The sequence below is a fragment of the Chrysochloris asiatica genome, unplaced genomic scaffold, assembly GCF_000296735.1.
Source record: "Chrysochloris asiatica unplaced genomic scaffold, ChrAsi1.0 scaffold00135, whole genome shotgun sequence".
In the NCBI taxonomy this organism is placed as follows: Eukaryota; Metazoa; Chordata; class Mammalia; order Afrosoricida; family Chrysochloridae; genus Chrysochloris; species Chrysochloris asiatica.
In genome coordinates this window covers 4,650,011-4,672,100 of record NW_006408653.1, presented here as the reverse complement: position 1 = coordinate 4,672,100, position 22,090 = coordinate 4,650,011, and the positions used below count along the sequence as shown (strand labels likewise).

At 41.7% G+C, this 22,090-nt stretch overlaps 1 protein-coding gene across 2 annotated transcripts in view; it reads right to left on the bottom strand.

Annotated features, from left to right (window-relative positions):
* ABCC5 (ATP-binding cassette, sub-family C (CFTR/MRP), member 5) overlaps positions 1-22,090 on the bottom strand; it is a 124,045-nt gene that overhangs the window by 28,468 nt on the left and 73,487 nt on the right. The window contains exons 17-25 of one of the 2 annotated variants that reach the window (XM_006869803.1): positions 20,660-20,762; positions 13,035-13,219; positions 12,531-12,677; positions 12,072-12,201; positions 8,904-9,057; positions 8,685-8,813; positions 6,067-6,253; positions 2,603-2,692; positions 520-709 (exon numbers count right to left, since the gene is read on the bottom strand). In XM_006869803.1, the coding sequence (XP_006869865.1) occupies positions 520-709; positions 2,603-2,692; positions 6,067-6,253; positions 8,685-8,813; positions 8,904-9,057; positions 12,072-12,201; positions 12,531-12,677; positions 13,035-13,219; positions 20,660-20,762 (1,315 nt within the window). The remainder of the gene's footprint in view (positions 1-519; positions 710-2,602; positions 2,693-6,066; positions 6,254-8,684; positions 8,814-8,903; positions 9,058-12,071; positions 12,202-12,530; positions 12,678-13,034; positions 13,220-20,659; positions 20,763-22,090) is intronic. The other variant, XM_006869804.1, reaches the window with a different exon arrangement.

Below are 22,090 nucleotides of genomic sequence, written 5' to 3'. Positions count from 1 at the left end.
GTATGTATAATAATCTCATTCTTATAAATATGTATACTAATAGAGAAAACATAAGATATGGAGTTCTGGTGTGGCGCTGTAGGATAAGCACTGGACTACAAGGTCAGTTTGAACTACAAGGTCGTCAGTTCAAAATTACCAGCTGCTCCTTGGAAACCCTATACAGCGTCGCTATGAGTCGGAACCAATTCAAAGGCAGTTAACAGCAACAACAACAAGATGTACCATAAATGTTAACAGCAGTTATCTTTGGGACATAGAATTGTGGGTGGTTTTTCCCTGTTGTGCTTTGCCACATGTTACAGCTGTTCTGTGATTTTATAATAATAATAATAATAACGCCTCCCGCCCCCCTCCGCCCCGAACACTACATGTTACAAAAACAGGGTTAAAAACCAACTTTGAAAATTGGTTCCAGAGGGGTCCGAAACTAGCCAATAAAGATCTGACTTAAAAGGATATAAATGAAATTAGATTAAGTCCAAATATTTCTTCAAAGAGCACTCTGTATGTCCTTACCTGATCCTGTCCGCCCCACAATGCCAATCTTCTCCTTAGGTTTGATGGTGAAGGACACTTTCTTGAGGACCAGAGGGAGGTTTTCTCTGTATCTCATCTCTGCATCCTCAAAGGTCACCTCTCCCTCCTGGGGCCAGTCAGGAGAGGGAGCCTTGTTCTTAATTCTGGCAGGTGCTTCCAAGGAGAGAGTCTGGGGAGATATGAGAGGCTGATTCAGATGGATTGCACACATTCTAAGCAAGGCTCTGTCATGGAGAAGTAAAGCAGGACAACCACAGAGATAGTTGTCACCCTGTCCTTTTGCTATGGAAGATTCCCTGAGCACCAAATTTATCACCACTAAGCCAGACAGTAGAGGTAATGGCTACTATCAATGGCTACTAAGCAGCAGCTTGGGGTAGGCAGTGATTTTCAAACTGCCTTTTGTCCTGAGGAATCCTTCTATGGCCTGACCTTGGGGGCTGAAGGAAATCTAAGTGGTGGGGCATGAGGCCTTCTACCTCTCTGCAACCACAGCAGTTTTTACTGGGATTCTTCAGTAATGTGCCACTTGAAACAGGATTTCACTATCTGAAAACCACTGACCTAGACCGGAATGAAGGACGTGAACATTTGCTGAACACCTAATCAGATCTTGGCAACGTGACATATATCTCAGTCGATTCAGGAGACATAGACTTTCACCTCAGCTCTGCCACTAGTAGCAGTATGACTGGGACATGTCACTTCCCCTCTCTGAGTCTTAATCCTCAGCTGTATAGTATGGTCCAGGGTTAGATAATCTTGGAAATCCATTCTAGCTGTAAACAACTGTGATTACATCACAATGTTTTAAAACTCTCTGGCATCCAGCAATGGGGCTCAGAGCCTTGTAAGGAAGTAAGGGCTAAAGACTGCACTTTGCTGGAGAGTGGAGTATGAAGTCTAGAACTCCAAGCTGGAGGGACACCATGCTTGGACAGACATCCAAGGTTGGGGACTGGCAGCAAGCAGTCAGTCTTTGGAGATGTGATTGGTCTGTGCACTGTACACCCTGGCACCATCTCTGACCAACATCCCGACTCTCCCAGCATGGGACATTCACTGACAGTGATATTAAGTAAAACACTCCACATGCAAACGCTCTCACACATATCTTTCTTTCACAAAACAGACCAGTGCGCAAAGACGCTAATATATAAAGAATCGCTATCAGCAAATACGTTAAACAGCTAGTTGCCATTCTTACGGAAAAGAATTATTTGTAAGTTTAAGATATACCCTACAACTAATGAGGTTCATTGTTAAAACCAAACTATCAGGTCTCTAAACTGAAAGTGCATTTTTTCAAGACTATGTTTGTATAAATCAATTATTTGGAACTTGGAATGTATTTTCTCATGTAAATAATGTTATGAATACTGGTCAAATCTCAGGGCAGTTCACAAAACAGGTAAGTCTTGAGAACTGAGTTAAATTTGAGAATCCTACCTACTCAAGACTCTGCTTCTTTCTGCAGAAAATTGCTTTCAGGATTTCAACTATGATGCCAGCAAGATACTGCCTGTAACAAGACTGCAAGGACTCCCAGAGGAAGGTCAGAAGAGCTCCATAAAGCTCAGTATCAACTAATGAATTCATTTCTAAACTGTGGATGCAGTTTAGAATTAGTTATGGTGCTTCTTCGTCTTTCCCATCACCCTTGCCACCTTGACCCCCAGATTTTCCAGAATTTTTCTAAAGCTCAGTAGGGGATTCTGAAGGCCATCTTTGGTAAGGACCACCTGAACTACACAAGGAATAAGACAATGCATGGTTTTAAATTATGTAAGGAAAATGTTAGTCAGCCAAAGTGAACTGCCAAGATCCTGAACACTTTGGATAATATTACTTTGGATAATAACTCAAGGAACATCAACTCTCAAACCGACACAATTTACAAATATATTTAGAAACCCAGATTATATTCTTGTCTCCATTCCATGTAAGCGAGAGAAACTGTGAGTAAGGTAAGACAGCAGCAACATATCACTGAAGTCACTGAAAGGGTGAAAACTACTCCATGAAGTGTCAGTCACAACCAGGGGGCTGCAGGCAATCTGACCTTAATATAGTGGTCGATCCTCTCCACCGAGGTGAATCGAGCTTCTGTCTCAGATGCCAGTCTGACAGTAAACTGGAACAGCCCCGTTAGCTGACAATGAAAAATGAAAATCCAAAAGAATTCATTAGCAGTATGTACCAGGCCAATACTTGAAAACTTCCTTCAATTATAGGAACTGTGGTGAAATGAGTTCCTTTATGTGGCCTTTTGCCTTGGTTCTTTAGAAAAACAGCTTGAGAGATTTCCCCTCTAAGCCCTGATTTCCCCAAAAACCAAGTTACCTTTGCCCTAGTTTCTACCCCAGAGGGTCTGCTACTTTTGTTCAGACTCCACAGAGTTTCTGAGGTTGTAAATATTTACAGACACAGATTTTCTCACCTTTCTCTCATGGAGCAGCTGGTGGGCTCAAACCACTGACCTTTTGGTTAGCAGCCCAATGCTACCAGAGTTCTAGGTTGAATGACTTTTCCTGGGTAAGCTGTAAACAATTTGACTTGATACTTTTTTTCTGGTCCTAGGCTGCAGACTGCTCTGTGATTGGTAATGCACCTTGCAGGGCTTGGTCAATAGACTATGCAAATGAGGTGAGTAGCATCCTACTATGTAGATGAAGTATTTGTGGTATGTTGTTGTTGTTAAGTGTCATCGAGTCGGTTCCAACCCATAGCGACCCTGTATAGGGTTCCTGAGGAGCAGCTGGTAGGTTTTAATCAGCGACCTTGTGGCATACTGAGAAGGAATTGGATAGTTTGAAAATGACAAGGCGTTGTGTAAATAAGCAGTGAATCCCACAGATATTTTTTTTGAGACAGAAAGAAGAGAAGTGGCAGAAAGGAGTAGAAGGAAGAAAGAGAAGAGAAGTGGAGAGAGTGAGGAGGCAAGGAACCTAAAATAGTTGTATCATGATCAAGGGCTGTAACACTGAAGACGGTCAGAGGCCAGGAATAGAGCTGGTGGTGACCAATGGCAGGCTGAGGAGGAGCCTGTCCTAAGGGGCCGAGAAGAGTCTTCATGGTCAGAACTTCTGAAGGCTATCCTGCACTGAAGCCGGGAGACTTTGTCCACATGCTTCCTGATACTGAGTTGGAGCCTATAGATTCTGATCCTTACTACACCTGAGCTGTGCCTTGTTCCTTAATAAACCATTCACTTTAAGCACAATTTGTGAGTTCTATGATATGTTGCAACAAATTGTTGATCCAAATGGGAGAGAAACGTGCTGAGGGGAGGGAGTGGTACAGCAGCTTGAAGACTGTGGAAATCTGGGATACAATTCCTCATAGGAATTAGCTTTGTGCTGATTCTTTTATTTGAAGTTACTTGTACAGGAACTCACTGGGCACATAAAGCATCCGGTTTTAGGGGCTGTGTCATTCTCCTGACTTTTACAACAATGCCTATTACCCCAACTCAACTTTAATTCCCAATAAACACAGATTGCACCATGGTACTGTGGGCACTAACTTTTCTGTATCTTTACATTTTCAATAACACATATCTATCTGAAGTTGAGCAACTTCTGGGGTTCATACTTGTACCTGGTAGGCACAACAAATGGAGATAGCCTGTAATTAACTAGTGAGAATGCTTCTCTTTGTTGTTGTTAAGTGCCATCGAGTTGGTTTGGACTCATAACGACCCTGTATAGGGTTTCCAAGGAGCAGCTGGTGAGCTTGAACTGCTGAACTTGTAGTTCAAACCGACCTTGCAGTCCAGCACATTACTCCGCAGTACCATACCAGAAGTCCCTTCCAGGAAGGTCAAATAAAATATAGGATTGAGCAAATGTGAATGCTGACCCTCCATGCACCTCAGACTAAAGGTCCTGGAACATAGCACTCATAACACAGTCTTCTCCAACCCATAAGAAGCTTGCATAAGATGGACAGACATCTTTGAGCATCCAAAAAGACACACATCTCTAGGGTTCCTTTGGCTACTTACTTATTTTTATCTTTTTAATATGAAAACTTGTCAAGAGTAGAGATAACAGTATAAAGAAACTCCATGTACTCAGCTTCAATAATTATCAATTTACAGCTAATATTGTTTCATCTATATACTTTACCCATCCTCCTCTCCTGTAGTGTTTGGAAGCAACCACTGATACCTTCTTATTTCACCCATAAAATCCAGTTTATAGTTATCCAAAAACTATAAAAAACACAAACCAAACCCACTGCCATCAAGTTGATTCTGACTCACAGGGTTTCCTAGACTGTAAATCTTGATGGGAGCAGGAAGCCACATCTTTTCCCCAAGGAGCAGTAAATGGGTTTAAACCACCAATCTTGCAGTTAGTAGCCCAGCACATAACTGACTCTAGATAGGATTTCTGAAGAGTGGTTGGTAAATTTGTACTGCCAACCTTGAGGTTAGCAATCCAGTGCTTATCCTACAGTGCCACATTAGTATTCCTCAACACTGTTGTTGTTGTTAAGTGCTCTGGAGTTGGTTCTGACTCATAGTGACCCTGGATAGGGTTTCCAAGGAGCGGCTGATGGGTTTGAACTACCGACCTTTCAGTTAGCAGTCCAGTGCTTATTCTATAATGCCATATCAACAATGTTGTTGTTGTTGTTAAGTGCTGTCGAGCCAGTTCCGACCTATAGCAACCCTGTATTGGGTTTCCAAGGAGCAGTTTGTGAGCTTAAACCACTGGCCTTGTAGTTCAAATTGACTTTGCAGTGTAACACATTAATCCACAGTGCCAAACCAGGACTCCAATAGTATAAACACACCTTATAAAAAATACACAATAATTCCTTAAAATTCTTATCTTCAAATAAGGAATCAGTGTTCACATTCTGGGTTATTCTCTAAGCTATTTAAAGACCTTCAATCATCCCTAGAAGGATTTATATACTTAACAGTACTGGGAAAATCAAGGGTCTGAAAAGAAAATGCAAAGAGACATACTGAAGATACAGTATTTCTTAGAAGACTTAGGAAAAGGCCAGAGATGAGAGGGTGGTGGTGGTGATTATATGTCATAGAGTCAGTTCAACTTATAGCAACCCTTTACAGGGTTTCTGAGGTTTCATAAATCTTTATGGGAGCAGAAAGCTTCATCTTTCTCCTGCAGAACAGCTGGTGGTTTTGAAATGCTGACCCTGAGGTTAGCAGCTGAATCATACCCACTACACTATTAGAGCCCTTTAGATGAAAGAGTAGTGAACACTTTAAGAAGCCAATTTCAATATCATGTTTCTTTATGAAGAAAATAGCACCTGTTTCTTAAATACAAGCAACTGAAACATACCCCTTCTTTCCTGGATACCACCCCTACCTTTCTCCCACCCTTGCCTGTCGCAACCAAATACAGACTGTCATTGTCAAACAGGTGCCAGAGAAGCTCCAGAGGAGAAAGGATGGCTTAGGGTGGAGCCAGCCCCAGGCTCTTCTAGGCCAACTCAGGAAGGCCTCAGAGGAACACAGGTGAAGCGCCCATCCCAGACACTGACCTGCACAGCATAAGAGATGGCAAGACCTGCGTAGGCCGGGGGAATCTGCCCATGCATGAGGACAATCATCAGCCCGGTGGTGGTGATCAGGGCAATGCTGATCAGGTCCAGACGCACAGCCAGCCACCTCATCGCACATGTGAACAAGAATAAAGGAGCTTGGTTGTTATCCAACAGCTCCTGGTACCTGTGAGGAAGACAGACCCTGGTGGGTAAATGCAATTTCACACGGAGGGTGTTGACTTTCAGTGGATAATGTAATGGCAGGCATATAATTAAGTGTTTCCTGCTTATAAAGGGGAGAATGGCATGGAAACATCAGGAGGGCAGGCATTCCAGGCCTTGTCTCCTTGTTGTTGTTGTTAAGTGTCATTGAGTTGATTCCAACCCATACGACCTTGTATAGGGTTTCCAAGGAGCAGCTAGTGAGCTTGAACCACCGACCTTGCTATTCAAATGAATTTACAGTCTGATGTATTAGCCCACAGCGCCACACCCCAGGACTCTGACATGGGGATTTATAGTTTTCCCCTTTCAAGAAACATATTGCAGGCGTTAGGAAAACAACATTTAATTTAATAAATAAGGGATGCTTGGGAAAGGTGACCAAATAAGGAGCCTTATGCTAAGTTTCAGAAAAATGTCTTAGGTCAGGGGTTACTTTCTCAAAGAAAGAGAAGTCACAAAGGCAAACAGCAGTACTGTTCCAAATCCAGAGGAAAAAAACTCTCAGGTTGAATATGAGAAAGCTGAAAGTGCCTGCTGACCCACCACAGTTGTGCTAAACAGAAATTGTTTCCCATGGTCATGGAGCAAAGAAGCAGGGCAGGGAGATCAGCCAGGGTGAAAAAGACTTAGACCACGTCTGCCACTGGAGGAGCAAGGCAATACAGTGGTCTTTTGAGGTGGAGACCCCGATGTCATGAGGGGTCCTAGAGGGCAGATCAGACCTATCTATCAGAAGGCTCAGAGTGCTTCACACAAATAGAATTCCAAAGTAGGAAATCTTGCCAGGCAAAAGTTCTTTGCTCTGGAAAAAAACAAAAAAAAACCTTTCTTCTTAAAACATGATTCTTTAGAGAAAATGTAGAAAATGCAGTAAGAGCGAGAATAAATAAATAAATAAATAAGGCAGAAATCTCATCACCCCATTAAAACTGGAGTTCATATTCTGTTGCATTTCCTTTCAGCATTGTCTGTTCAATGTACTTATATTTACTGTGCATGTGGGTAGAAAACATATCACACAGTGTATACTTTGTTTAGTTCCACTTATAGTGTATTTTCCTGGGTTGTTTAATGTTTTCTAGAAAATTATTCTTTTTCTAACCTTATTCTATATTTTCTTTTTAAATTAATTCATTTTTGGGACGGTGATATATGAAATAGAAAATTTAGAAGGTATGAAGGTTTTATCATGAATGTCAGTCTTCTCCCACCCATCCTTGAGCTAACTCAAATCCCTTTTCAAGAGGCAACTCTCAGCCAGTTCCTGTATATCCTCCTTTCAGAGATATTCTTAAGGTTATAGACACAACACATATTTCAGAGGTAGCACACAGTTCACATGCAGCTAGCTGTACCTTAATCTGCTACTATTATATTTTAGAGATTAAGTCAGTACCCCTAGAGCAGACTCATTTTTCTAAGGGCCACATAATATTCCACTGCATGGGTATGTTATTAGATGCAGTTAAGTTGGTTCTGACTCATAGTGACCCTACGTACAACAGAATGAAACACTGCCTGCTTCTGCACCATCCGCACAATAGTCCCTAGTTTTGAGCTCATTGTTGCAGCCATTGTTTCAATCCATCTTGTTCAGCATCTTCCACTTTTTTTTGCTGACCCTATACTTTCCCAAGCATGATGTCCTTCTCTAGGGACTAGTCCCTCTTGATAAAATGCCCAAAGTACGTGAGACAAAGTCTCGTCTTAATATTTGCTTCTGAGGATCATTTTGGCTGTACTTCTTCCAAGGCAGATTTATTCATCCTTTTAGCAGTTCATGGTATTTTTGCTATTCTTCACTAATAAACATAATTCAAAGGCATCAGTTCTTCTTTGGTCTTCTTTATCCATTGTCTAGCGTTTACATGCATATGAGGCAACTGAAAATACCATGGCTTGGGTCAGGCATACCTTTGTCTTCAAAATGACATCTTCATTTTTTAACTCTTTAAAGAGGGCTTTTGCTGCTTATTTAACCAGTGTTCTACTGCAGGATATTTAGGTTATCCCCAATCTCTTGTTAAAGCTAAATCTTCACAAGGACTATCTATGTATGTATATAACGCAAATAAACAACATCCAATGGCTAAGTAAAATGCCAGTCTAAAGCCAATGACTACAGTTTACTATTCACAAACCACAAAACTCCATTTAAATAAAGCCATTCAAGACTAAAGGACAATAGATCCAAAATCTGTGTTTTTGAAGGGAGTTCCATCAAGCAAATTAATTTTAATCAGAGACCAATATCCTCCTGAAATTACGAATACCTTGGGTAAAATGACCAGTATAATTTCCAACTTGGGCTTTGAAGGGGCTCTGAGACGTTTACTGAAGACAAGGATGCTGGCTCCCCTTGTAGCCCTCTAGAGCCAACCAGCACTGACCTGTGCAGAAATTCCTGCCCTTTGTTGTAGGCGTGGATGGTGGCCAGGCCCTGTATGCTGGATGTAATGTGCGAGAGGAAAGGTGACTGTGTAATATTGTCCAAACGTTTCAATTCTCGAATGAAAACCCTGCAAAGAAAACAAATTCTGTGTTAGAGTGGTGACTAGCCACTCTGGCGTCATCCTCTGCCACAGCAGATGGGAAAACTTTCTGTTTACCTGGAGACAATGTGGAGAACTGCAAAGAGGATGACGAGGGGTCCCACTGCGACCAGGAACCAAGGAAAAACTCCTGCGATCATCCCAACACAGAAGAACACTAGGATGACATTCTGGATGAACATCTCAGCCTGGAAGGGCAGGCGCACATCAACTGGGAAACCACAAAGGAGAAGTGTCAGACTATTGGGATCCACTAACAAGGAAAACTGAACCAAAAACTAAAACAAACAAAAAGTGGCTCTGCTCCACCCCTGGCTACTACTACTGAACACTTTGATCAAAGATTATTATAGAAAAATCCTGAAGGGAAAAATACAGAACAGAATTTCAAATTCTAATGGACATCAAACTTTCTGGAACCACTGAGGCTGGAAGAGTCCCTTAAAATATTGCTCAAAGATAATCTTTAAACCTTAAACCAAAAATATCCTCCGAAGTCTGCTTTGAACCAAACAATTGTTTAGTTTACTGAGTGAAAAATCTTGAGCATCGTGCTATTTTAAAGAATGATCTATATTAGATCAGACTGGTAACAGCAACTTGAAAGATTATCTAGGAAGCTTAGGGAGCAGTGAGCTGATGTGAATGGGGTAAGAATGGTTGCATCACTTAAGGAATGTATTCCATGCTACTGAATTGCACATATGGAAATTGCTGAACTGGTGTATGTTCTGCTGTGCATGTTTTCAACAACAACAAAAATAAAATAAAATACTAAAAAAAAAAAGAAAGAAAGAGAGAGACTCTACCAAAATCCCTATCTGAAGGTTTGTATTTTGAACAGTTGGATCAAATAGAAATCTGGAAAGTTGGTTAATTTCATTTTTCTAATCTCCCCACAGATTTAAGTAATCTTTACCCTCACTCTTGTGGTTCACTATCCTGTGCAGCCTCTTTGAACACGTTCTTCTTTTACAAAGTAACATGTGCTTGTTGTAAAATATTTGGCAAATAAATATGCAAAAAAGGAAACAAAAATCAACTATATGCTTACCAATCCCAATGAACTGATTTAAGAAATTTTTCTTCATGGAAATCTTCAAACATATACAAAAATTGAAAGAAGAATATAGAACCTCCAACAGTTATCAACTTTTTCTTCATCTCCTTTTGGCAAGCTTCTCCCCACACCCCCACTGATGGTCCTTTTTTTTTGGCTGGAGTATTTTCATGCAAATCCCAGACATGCTCATAACATTGATTTTTACAAAATATTTTTAATAAGCTTTATTTATTTGTTTGATTAGGTTTTAGGTTTATAGAAAAATCATGTAGAAAGTACAGAGTTCTGGTATAACTCTCTCCCCCTTACACACTCTTTCTCCTTAGTAACATCTTACATTCCTGTGGTACATTTGTTACAAATGAACCAATAATGATACATAATCATTAACTAAACTCCAGAGTTTACATTACGGTTGATTCTTTGTTGCATGGTCCTATAGGTTTTGACAAATGCTTAATGGCAGTTGCCAACATTACTTTAGTATTCAGAATGGCTTCACTGCTCTAAAATAGCATCCTCCACCTGCTTGCTCAGCCTTCCTTCCCTCCCTGTAAACCCCTGGCAACTACTGACCTTTTCACTGTCGCTAGTTTTGCCTTTTCCAGAATGTCATACGTGAGCTGGCATCCTAGACTATGTAGCTCTCTCAGACGGGCTTCTTTTATTATTCTTTTGCTCATTTCTTTTTATTGGTAAATAATGCTCTAGTGTATAGACAGATGCACCAGTTTGTTTATCCACTCATCTACTGAAGGACATCTTGGTTCCTTCCAATTTTTGGCAATTATGAATAAAACTGCTATAAACATTCATGTACAGGTTCGTGTTTGCACACGTTTTCATTTCATTTGGCTAAACATCTAGGAGCATAGCTGCTGAATCATATGGTAAGGTTATGTCTAGTTTAGTAAAAAGCTGCCAGATTGTCTTCCCAAGTACCAATTTCATTTCCCCAGACAATGAATGAGGGCTCCTGTTACTCTCCTTCCTTGCTAGCATTTGGTATCCTCTTTCCAATTTAAGCCATTCTAATAGATGTGTGGAGTCTCTGGGTGGCCCAAATGGTTAATCACTCATCTGCTAACTGCAAAGCTGGTGATTCGAGTCCACCCAGAGGCACCTTGAAGAAAGGTACCTCTGCTTTGGAAAAATCAGCCACTGAAAATCCTACAGAGCACAGCTTACTCTGACACACATGGGGTCACTCATCATGGTTTGGAACTGAGTTGATTTGGTCTAGTAGTGGTATCTCCTTGTTGTTTTGATTTGCAATTCCCTAAGGACAGCATCTTTTCATATGTTTATTTACCATCTGGATATCTTCTTTGGTGAGGTGTCTGTTCAGGTCTTTTGTTCATTTTGTAATTGGGCTATCTGTTTTATTGTTGAATGCAATCTTTTTTCCATTCATGCATGTGCATGCATGCTATCTGTGTACTTGTGTGTCATCAGTTCTGCATATCAGTGATGGTTCTGGTACCTTCTTACTAACCTATCAATGTCTGAAGCAAATTCCTCTTATGCAGGAAGCATAGTACTTAAAACATCAGCTCTGGAGTCAACAAAATGGGCTTTGTTATCTAATAGTTGTGTGATCTTGGGCAAGTTTCTTAATCTTTCCAGGTATCAGCTTCCTTATGCATTCAATAGATGAAACAAGACCCATTTCATAACGTTGCTGTGAGGATTAAGATGATGGATGTAAAACATTCAGCACACCATTTACGTAAATCCAAAATAAATGCCAGCTGGCATTACTATAATTCTAGGTTATGGGAAATATGCTACGTTCTGGTGCCTGGCAGAGGTTGTGGGCCTCCAAGAAGCAATGCATAAACTCAAAACAAGTGTGTGCTGTGGAATCCCAGAGCCCTTATGCTCACTCAATCCTTTGAATTTGTTTTCAGGTCCAATAAGTCTGAATGTGAACTTAAATGAAAGGTGAAAAATCAGACTGGTCCTTAGCCTAAATACAAGTTGAAGCATGGAGAAAAAGCCCAAAGTAAAATACTTCTGGTAAGAATACTGGTTGTTAGTGTGTTTATGGAATCTAAGAATATACAGGTCTGCATATTTGGGGAATCATCTAGAAGTTTAGAGAGGGCAAGGAACTCCAGTGGGAGCGTAAAAGCATAAAACAAAGGATGAGTGAGAAGTACCTTCATCTAAGTCTTTAGAAAACCTGTTGAGAATCCTCCCCGTGGGGGTAGTGTCAAAAAACTTCATAGGGCTACGAAGGATTCTTCGGAACAGCTCATCATGGAGCCGGGACGAGGCTCGCAGTGTGCCCTGAGGAATGGAACACACAGGGATTAGGGTCAGAGACCTAAGACTCAGTGGGCTCAGTCCTAGGTCCTCATCCAGTCCACAGCTCAGCAAGACACCCAAAGTCGGGGAAAAGCCACTGGCCTGCCTGTACAGTAAAGCCCCATGGAAGAAGGCAAGGCAGTGGCTGACCTGAAGAGTCTGAGGTGAGTGGGATACAAGTCATTTCAGCTAGGGCTATCCTGCTTACAGTGAGCTCCTCATCTCAGGACATGCCCGAAAGAAAGCATGCATGCAGACTCCTGAGCCCCACAGTTATCAGTGAGAGGGGAGCAGAAGGCGGCACTGCATACCTTGACAAAGGCAACTCCTCGAATGGCTTTCAGGATCAGCATGACTGCCATGGAGAGTGCGTAGATGCTGGCATAGTACTGCATGTGAGGGTTGTCCTTCATGCTGTCGCTCACCACGGTCCTGTTCCCAAGAGTCACTGTGGTGTTCTGTTAAAGGCAAGGTGCTCTGAGGTGGAGATCTGAAGGATTGTGCCATGCTCAGCTCCCAGGGGCCTGGCTGTGGTAAACACAGAGCAGGCTTTGCCCACCTGCTCCTCTCTGCTCTCATGGATGAGGGCAGACAGTCTGCAGATGTCCTAGTGACAAGGAGTTCTACTGCCCCTGAGTTAACCAAGGGTTTTTTGGTCTTGTGAAGTTACTTTAGGGACTCATATCTTTCATCCTGAGCAATAGTTGGTCATGGCTCCTTTTATTTCAAAATAAGAGCAGTTTTCCTAAGAAGAGGATATGGAGAGATGGCCACATGCTTAGACAAATGATTTTCTCATCAAACAGTAACCTTACCCCACTTCCTTGCTTGATCCAGTAACTCAACCACCAGGTGCTGAAGGCAGTGCTGCCCACATTCAACATGAAGAGGGACATAATGACCAGGAATGCCAAGGGGCCTCCAGCAGCCTGGATGTAGACACCATATACTGACCAGGGCACAGAGCCCTGCCCCTTCTCTTCCGCTTGCACCAGCTGCCCTAGATAGCAAAACAGAAACATGAACTCAGAAGGGAAAAGCTACTCTCCCCAAACCAAGCCACCTGTAGAGCAACAGAATCAAAGAGAGCAGCCTAGAGTTTCACAAGGCTCTAATTAGATTTGTTGGTTCTTATGAGAAGCATTCATTCAACCCTTAAATATTTATTGAGCACCTACTAGGAACCAGGTTTAAGATGAATTCTTGGAGAGGTAAAGGGGATAAAGACCAGATCCTTGCTTTGAGAGGCTTGGAGTCTAGTAGCGCAGGTAGATGAATACGCACATTAAAATGACATGGGCTAGGAGAACAAACAAGATGGCAGATGGGGTAGAAGTGCAGTGAGGATCTCCATCAGCAATAACACAGAATACCCGACCAAGCAGGCTCAGGGGATGGACCCAGAACTCTGAATCACATATAAAGGAATATTTAGAAAGTTGGAAGCTTACAGCCAGTGGAATTTGTAACAGAAGCAAGAAATACGTTCTTTCTAATCCAAGGTGCTCAATTGCTCCCTGAGTGGCCATCTTGGGCAAGACCAAGTGGGGAAGGATCAGAGCAGCCACGGACGCCTGACAGAACCGTGGAGATAAAAGTGTAGACTTTATTTATTTTTGGTATCTATTCATTGGTCTCTCACTGGCTGTACACCTCCATTCTCACTGGCTGTGCATCTCCATTAGAGGGGATGCCTGAGTGAGTGGACATCCCACTCCTGAAGGGTTCTATTATGCATGCACACAGATCTCCTTGAAATTTAAAGGAACAGTTACCACTTAAAACTAAATGTCAGCACAAAATGGCCACAGCCAGCCCTGAACTGTTTATCACTAGGAAAAAGGCCTGAATGGGGGTTGTGGAGTAGGACAGGCAGACTAAAAAGGAAACAGGCTGAAAATTAAATCCTGTTACATCATAACGACCAACAGTGCCATCTTAAAATTTCTCAGGAAGAAGAGTGAAAAGGGAAGCCCCTTTCCTGATCACATCTACTGGAGGCAATCAGAGAGCATGAAAAATACCAAAACACACACACATCTAAAGTATTAAGGCCACAGCTAACTACTGAATATGCCCCAAAACACAGAAACAGATGACCAACCATATCAGCCCATGTCCAGAAATGAGATAAAGTGACTGAGACAAATGATCTAGAGGGAGACCTACACTTCATACTGGAAAGAGGGCAGGCTTTGGAAATGTCTGAGAAGGAATTCAGAAAAATGATTATAAAATGTATCAAAACACTTTACCATGGAGTTGAAAAAAATAAGGAAGAAGTCAGGAAAGCCCTACAGGAACAATCAAATAAGATAGATACAGCATTGGAAACAATTCAAAACCTACAGAAAGAGGTCCAAAGGATTAATAATAGAAAATCAGAAATACACAATACAAAGAAAGGGCAAAGGAGTAGAACTGACGAGATGGAAGCCAGAACTAGTGAGCTAGAACATAAATCTCTCAATGCTACTAAAATAGAAGAACAAGCAGAAAAAAGGATAAAAAAATCTGAATAAGGTCTAAGATTCATGTTGGACAACATGAAGAGGAATAACTTAAGAATTATTGGCATTCCAGAACAGGAAGAATCACATCACACAAGTCCACAGAGTAGAGAGTTGAAGCGCTGCTGGAAGAAAATTTTCCTAACATCCTGAAAAGCGAAAAGATAAACATTCAAGAAGCTCAGCGAACCCCAGGAAGGATAGACCCCAAAAGAAAATCACCAAGACGTATCATAATCAAGCTCTCCAAAATCAAAAATAAGGACAGAATCCTGGAAGCAGCTAGGGACAAGAGAAGTGTAACATACAAAGGCAAGCAAATCACATTAAACTCGGATCTCTCAGCAGAAACCATGCAGGCAAGAAGGCAATGGGAGACATACATAAAACCCTGAAAGAAAAAAACTGCCACCCAAGAATCCTCTACCTAGCAAAGCTGTCAATCAAATATGATGGTGTAATCAAAACATTTCAGGATAAACAGAAGCTAAGGGATTTTGCCACAGCCAACCCAAGTATGAGAAACATTCTAAAAGGAGTTCTGTGGACTGAGAACCAACAAGAACAGACAACAACCAGAGATTGACGTATGTGGCAGCACCACCGGGAACTCAATTGACAAATGGAAGAGTTGAGAACAGAACAAAACTGTAAGAACAAATTCAGAGGATATGGGAGGTCAGTCTATGATCAAAACAATTACAATGTGAAAGAAGGTAAACACATAGGAACAGATATCCAGTGGTGAGAAGGTAAGGTAGATTACAGGATAAAATAGACTGTCTTAAATGGAGGGAAAAGTTAATGGAATATAAGGTAACCACAATGGTGGGTTGGGGTGGGGGCTTCAGGGGGAGGTTGAGGGAGGTAACAGTAGAGCACAGGGTAAGGGCAGACACAGCATAGTCTGGGTGTTGTAGAGGGCAATATAAGAAGGGGGAGGAGGTGGAAGAACAAGGTAGATAGGAGAACACTGAGACAGGTTTGCCTGAGTTAAGTCGGACAGAGGTGCATAGTGATGCATGCTTAACCTTGGAACACCAGGGCTCTGTGATATAGGGATCTAGGCATAATTTGAAAAAGGGAAAAAACACTAAAATGCTTGACTGTCTTATGAATATTGGTTTTCCTTGCCTACTATTGTAAAATAGATGAGTGGGATATAAAGGAATGTAGGGATACATGATTACAGAAAACTTGTAAGCCTGTATTCAGCCTATAACTGACTGGAATACCTATAAGGGGTTCTAGAACATGCCCAGTGAAATGGGCCTCTTGCGGAGCATTTGCAGGGTATAGGACCTTAGGTGTAATCCTGAATCCCAACCAGAACCTTCTGAGGTGGGACATTCCCACTAGAAGGACAAGCAGACCAGCATGGAACAGCTAGAGCAATAGAAGATACATCTTCAAAGAAAGATCATTAGGAAATACCCAAACAAATGTCAGTATGACTGGCTACTACAAGAATAAGCAAGTTGTTCTCTGGGAAGTCATCAAGGCAAGCAATTAAGTTCCTTCAGGACAAATGCCCCTCTAAGACTGAAACTAAAAGGGAACACAAGAGCAGGCATGTAAGCTTGCTGGCAACCACATTGGTCTACTGGTGAGTGGAAGAGGGGGAAAGGCAACAATGAAGAAATGGACTGAGTTCAACCATGGTTCATAGACTCCCATTGACCTCAGATGAGAGAGAGAAGAGAAAGGGCTGGTTGGTCCAAAGTGTGGTGAGACCTGGGGACACCTGATCCCATGGACAAGGACATAGCCACAGAAGGCTAGAGCTGAGAGTGAAGCATCGAGCTTATATGAAGTGATGGGAGATGTACAAGAACACATAAACTTTCAGAAAGTACCCATTTGACCTAGCCTCAATGGCTTGATAATCAGAACGTGACTAGAGGAAGATAAAAAAAAAAAAAATATTTTTTTTTGATAAAGGAAACAAGGGTAAATTGCTACAATTTGATGAACCTATACTCTTGGAGGCAGTAACTGTAAATACCAACAGAGAGGGAAGGAGTCTTCACTTCAAGTATCAATGCTATCCTCTCTGTACACGGGGTAGATAGGGACAGGCAACTTAGACATTGGCTACCTAAAATGAGGGGGCAATAAAGGCATGAAGTGACTAGCTTACAAGGTTTCAAGAGGGAGCTAAGTTTAAGAGTGTGTGGGGGAAGGTAGAGTCCCCACTGAATAGCTTTCCTCTTGTCTAGATGGGTCTGGTTTAAAGAGATGGGGATAAGATTCTTATGATTCAATAGGGAGTAACTGTTATCATGACTAATTGAGACTGTCACAATTGTAAAGGTTGAAGTTTTGTAACAAAAACAGGAGAGTAGTTATTCTTACAGTCCAGAAACAAAGGACCCGAGGACCATCAAGGGAGAAAAGCACAAGCAGAATGTGGGACCTTATCCAGAAAAGCAGCGATACCAGAGATGGAGGCAGAGATGGAGACATGGAGAGAAGGAGCAGCTGAGGACTCTAGAGTCATGGGAAGAAAGAGACTAAGAGATAGTGGCCAGGAGGCAGACTTGCAGAATGTGCCCTTTGGTGGCTTAAATTATTATATATGCCTGAGTGTTTTTTTTAAAGAGCTAAAATGAATAGAGAGAAATACTGTTAACTGATGGTACATGGAGGGGATTATAAACATTGCGATGAAACAAGTTGTATTATTTGTTGAATGTAAAACTGATGATCTGCCCTTTAAACTTTCACTCAATCCACAATAAAAAAAAAAAAATACAGAGATGGGATAAGATTCTTACAATTCAATATTGAGTAGTTGTTATCATGACTAATTGCGACTGTCACAATTGTAAAGGTAGAAGTTTTGTAATAAAATGGGGGAGTAGTTAATCCTATAGTCCAGAAACCGAGGACCCTAGGACCATCAAGGGAGAAGAGCACAAGCGGAATGTGGGACCTTATCCAGAGAAGCAGTGACGCCAGAGGTGGAGGCAGAGATGGGGACATGGAGAAAGGGAGCAGCTGAGGACTCTAGATTCATGGAAAGAGAGGGACTGAGAGCTGTTGGCCAGGAGGCAGACTTAAAGAATGTGCCCTTTGGTGGTTTAAATTATTATATATGACTGAGTGTTGAAAAAAAAAAAGAGAGCTAAAATTAATAAGATAGAAATACTGTTAATTGATGGTACATGGAGATTATTTATAACCATTGTAATGAAACAAAGTATGTGATTTGTTGAATGTAAAACTGATGATCTGCCCTGTAAACTTTCACTCAATTCACAATTAAAAAAAAAAAAAATGACATGGGCTAAAGGTGATGATAGAGGTGTATGCAGGACAGCATGTGGCACTGTAAGCATTGGACTGGTAACTGCAAGGTCAGCAGTTGAAACCCATCAGTTGCTCTTGGGAATCCTACACAGGGCCACTATGAGTTGGAACCTACTTGAAAGCACTTGACAACAACAGGAACATCCAGGAGGTACACCTGCCCCACCTGGGGGAGGTATGGAGCTATTAGCAGCAAGGTTTCAGGGAGATTTCCTGTGTAGTCTGCATCGCACCATGAAAGGCGGAGGAAACAACATGAGCAGAGACCCAGAGGTAGGGGAGACAGCAAGGAATGTACAGATAAGCACAGCACATCAGCACTGCTGAGCATTACGCAGGGATTAGTAAGAGATAAGGAGGGATAAGCAGGCTGGGATCAGAAGAAAGGCATCTGTACTTTGTCCTCCGCACAATGGGTGACAGGTGTGCTGAGATTCGACTTCCTTCAGCCCTGCTGGACTACTAGGTGACACCTGGGTCGGAATGTCCACACCAGGTGCCTCTGCACGCAGCTACTCCCATTTATTCCAGGGTTCCATATACATAGTAGTATTTTCTATATGTGCCACATCAGGAAAAAGATAAAATTTGAAAATGGGAAAGGCTTCATGCAAGACAATGAGCTAGATACTCTTATGTGTCTAGTTGTCTCCAAGAGGACACAGTGAGGAGGTCCCTTAGGGTCTCCCTGGTGCGGCCAGGTGACTGGTGTTGACAAGTGAATGCAGAGAAATAGTAGCAAAGGGAGCTTTTGTTTCTTTCTCACAAAAAAATGCTTGATCGTGTTAGAATAAAGAGCCATACTGGTGCAGTGATTAGAGCCCTCAGCTACTACCCAAAAGGTCAGTGGTTCAAACCCACCCGCTGCTCCATGAGGAAAAGATGTGGCAGTCTACTTCTGTAAAGATTAACAGTCTTGGAAATCCTAATGTTTCCTTTTGGGTTGCTATGAGTCGGGATTGACTTGATGGCAGTGGTTTTTGGTTTTGGTAGTGCAAAGGCTATGCACTTACCAGTTTGACCCTGTAAGTGGCTTTGCATGAGAAAAGACCTGGTGATCTGCTCCCATAAAGAACGCTGACTAGGACACCCTAGGGGGCAGTTCTACTCTGTCTTACAGAGGCATTATGAGTTGGAATCAGCTTAATGGCACACACCAATGGGAGCAGAACTCCAGGTCTTTTCTCCAGCCACCACTGGTGGGTTCGAACTGCTGACTGTTGATGAGCAGTCAAGCACTTATCCACTGTGTCACCAGAGCTCTTTGTTACATGTTGTGTTACTGACTTGGTTCTGACTTGTAGCAATCTTGTACAGGTTTTCTAAGGCTGTAAATATTTACGGGAACAGAAAAACTTATATTTTTCCACAGGGAGACTGGTGAATTTGAACTGCTGACTTTATGGTTAGCAATCCAGCTCATAATCCACTATGCTACCAGGGTTCCTTGTTACATAGGTAAGAACAAATGTTTTCCTAATGATATTCTGTTTTTTTATACTGCCTGCAGCAGGAACTGACAGATGTGTACCCCGTCTGTGCTCTGTTTGCTTTTTTTGTGTGAGTTGTTGTTGTTAAGTACCGTGGAGTCAGTTCCGACTCATAACGACCCTGCACAGGGTTTCCAAGGCTGTAAATCTTTACGGGAGCAGAACACCTCATCTTTCTCCCGCGGAACAGCTGGTAGTTTCAAACTGCCGACCTTGAGGTTAGCAGCCTGATTTGTAACCACCTACGCTACCAGAGCTCCTTTCTGTGTGAGTAAGTTATCTTAAATCACACTTAAATTTAAAATCTTTTTTTTTTTTAAGGAAGAAGAGAGACAGAGAGTGGTAAATAGTAATAAGAAGAAGAATGAGGAGGTAATAAATAACAGGCCCATCCCAAAGCATCAGCACACCCAAGTAAGGCTCTGGATGCAAAATGCTAAAGTGAGGAGGTCACTCAACAGAAAGGGAGATTTTAAGTAGAACTGCATTCCTTTGTTTTTGGTTAAGTTGGCATATAGCTTAACCTTCATGAAGGTAAAAATGCTCAAGGTGTTTTAAATTACTTCTCTAAATTGCAAGATTAGTTTCCGCTGATAAGATTTTGATAAGAGACTGAAATACAGGACCAAGGATTCTGGGTATGGGGAGTCAGGTAGGAACCAGACTACTGTAATTCTTCCCTGCAGTCCTGGCTCCAGTCTTCTCATGATAAGTACCCATGTGTGAAGTTCTGTCACACAAGCACTGAGGACGGAGTCACTCTAGGAGCTGCTAAGAGTCAACTTTAAAAGAGCAAAAGCAAGTCACAAGAAGGAAAGGTATACTTTTCCCCACCAATCAATCTTCCTGTATTCAAGATGACTCAGCCAAAATTACCCACGCCCTCCCCCTTCCCTGTACAGTCAAGAGAAAGTCTAGGATAAAGGTTGTTCTTATGCACTGGCCAGTTTAAACAAATAGAAGGTGCCTCATGGTCTATCAATGTTACATAAGAATTCAGTTAGTGCAGAAATATCAGGCCATGTACTCTAGAACACACAATGCTATCCAACATCATGAATTACCATGTGGCATAATTTCTGATAAATGTTAATGATAGATCTAAATCTTCAAAAAAAAGGTCATTACCTTCCTCGGGTTTCACGGCTTTCTCCTTCTTTACTGATCCTGTTTTAGGACCCTTGTCTTGTGATTTCTTCTGTGAACTGCTGGTTGCCTTTTTTGAATTAATCTAATAATATTAAAAAAAAAAAAAAAAAAGAGTGCCTCCAGTCACAACATGGTCACCCAGGACTAATCAGAGAACCATCATCAGATGCTGCTGCTATGATTGACAAGACACAGACCAACTTCCCCAAAGCACCACCTTTACTCATTTCTTCTACTTTCTCAACTCCCTAAATCTTTATGACCTGTGTTCCTACCCCATTGTTTCACAGACACTGCTCTCCCCAAAGTTACTAAAGACCTTTACTAAAGATCTTCTAAATGCCAACTTGTCCAAAGCATCACTGCCTTTTACACCATCCCCGGCACCTCACTGCAACCTCCACTTCTCAGCTTGGTTCCACACTGGAGAAAGAATGGGACATCTCTCCTGTTTTCCAGTCTCAGTCCCAGCTGTCCCCATTCAAATGGATTCATACTTATGTCCCCTAGTCCTGGTGTAGCACTGGAGAATGCACACTGGACTGCTAACCATAACATTGGCAAATTCAAACCCACCAGCTGCTCTTTGGAACACCTACACAGAGTTGCTATGAGTCAGAATCAATTCTAATGGCACTTAACAATAGCAACTAACAACAATGATATGGACTTAGGCTTAGAATACAGCTCTCTCCTTTCTGCTCTTTCACAGCACCTTGTCAGCACCTCTACTACAGCACATAATGATGTATGTGGCCTAGTGTTCAGTCACCTGCAAGAGCATCGGTCTCCTTGAGAAGACTGAGAGTCCCTCAAGTGCAGAAAGAAGTCTCATTCATGACTTCCAGCACGAGAATTACTCATAACAGGGACTTACTACAACAGCTATCAATCAAACTGAACCAGAGTTACTTAATGTTGTCCTTTTCCAAATCTCCATTCTCATCTTTAGATAGGAGATTCCTTTAATATTGTTCACTACATTTAACTTCATGCTGGTCTGTTTTCATGGCTCCATTTGGCTTTTCATATAGACTCCTCACTTAAACAGACTTAAAACTGACAGTAAAACAAAAACAAAAACCCAAAACAAACCCATAATATAAAATATAGAGTCATATCTGGGATACATGATAGGGCTCTAACTATTATTTATTGCAGTGTATAATTAAATGTACTATCTAAAGGGGAAAATGATCACTTTTTGACCACTTACTAGGGTAAGAAAATCACATGATTTCATTTAATCTATGCAACAAAGAGGCAGGAGCAATCTTTACTTTTCAAAAAGGTTATGCACGTTCATTAAAACAATGATGTCTTTGTCTTTCAAGAAACCAGCTCTTGTGCCTTTGCTCTCAGGTCAAGAATCACTGCGCAAACAGAAATTGTTACCTTTTTTTGCCCTGC